Raw genomic sequence first — 405 nt, 5'->3', positions numbered from 1 at the left:
AACGTAATTCTCACTTATGCCATTCAATTTGGATATCCTGACTGGCGAAATTCGGTACAAAGATCGGAAACAAATCTATAATTCCAACTCAAGTCGCTTCAACTATCTCTTGCCCTTGGGAAATGCCCCAACTTTATCACAGGCCATTACGAACATCTAACAAGCATGCAATATACTCAACATGCAACCTCGATACTCAGAACAACCGATCATTTTCCGTCACTTCGGCCTCACCATGTCCAGGAGCTTGGCCACTTTCGGGATGTCGTAGCCTCGGTCGATGGTGTCCTTCCCTGCGCTCACGGCCGCCGTCAGGAGCAGGCCGTGGGGGTCGAAGGCCTTTCTCAGGTCGACCAGCCATGCCGTGAATCCTGTAGGAGACCGAGAAGGAGGGTGCGGTGATGC

The 405-nt window shown here is 51.1% G+C and overlaps 1 protein-coding gene across 1 annotated transcript in view; it reads right to left on the bottom strand.

The window, feature by feature from the left end:
• LOC119586480 (chitotriosidase-1-like) overlaps nucleotides 1-405 on the bottom strand; it is a gene marked incomplete in the record, with an annotated part of 32,805 nt that overhangs the window by 5,987 nt on the left and 26,413 nt on the right. The window contains 1 exon segment of the mRNA XM_037935217.1: nucleotides 235-371. Within this exon segment, the coding sequence (XP_037791145.1) occupies nucleotides 235-371 (137 nt within the window).

This window comes from Penaeus monodon, chromosome 21, assembly GCF_015228065.2.
Source record: "Penaeus monodon isolate SGIC_2016 chromosome 21, NSTDA_Pmon_1, whole genome shotgun sequence".
Classification (NCBI taxonomy): Eukaryota; Metazoa; Arthropoda; class Malacostraca; order Decapoda; family Penaeidae; genus Penaeus; species Penaeus monodon.
This window is presented reverse-complemented; position numbering and strand designations above follow the sequence as displayed.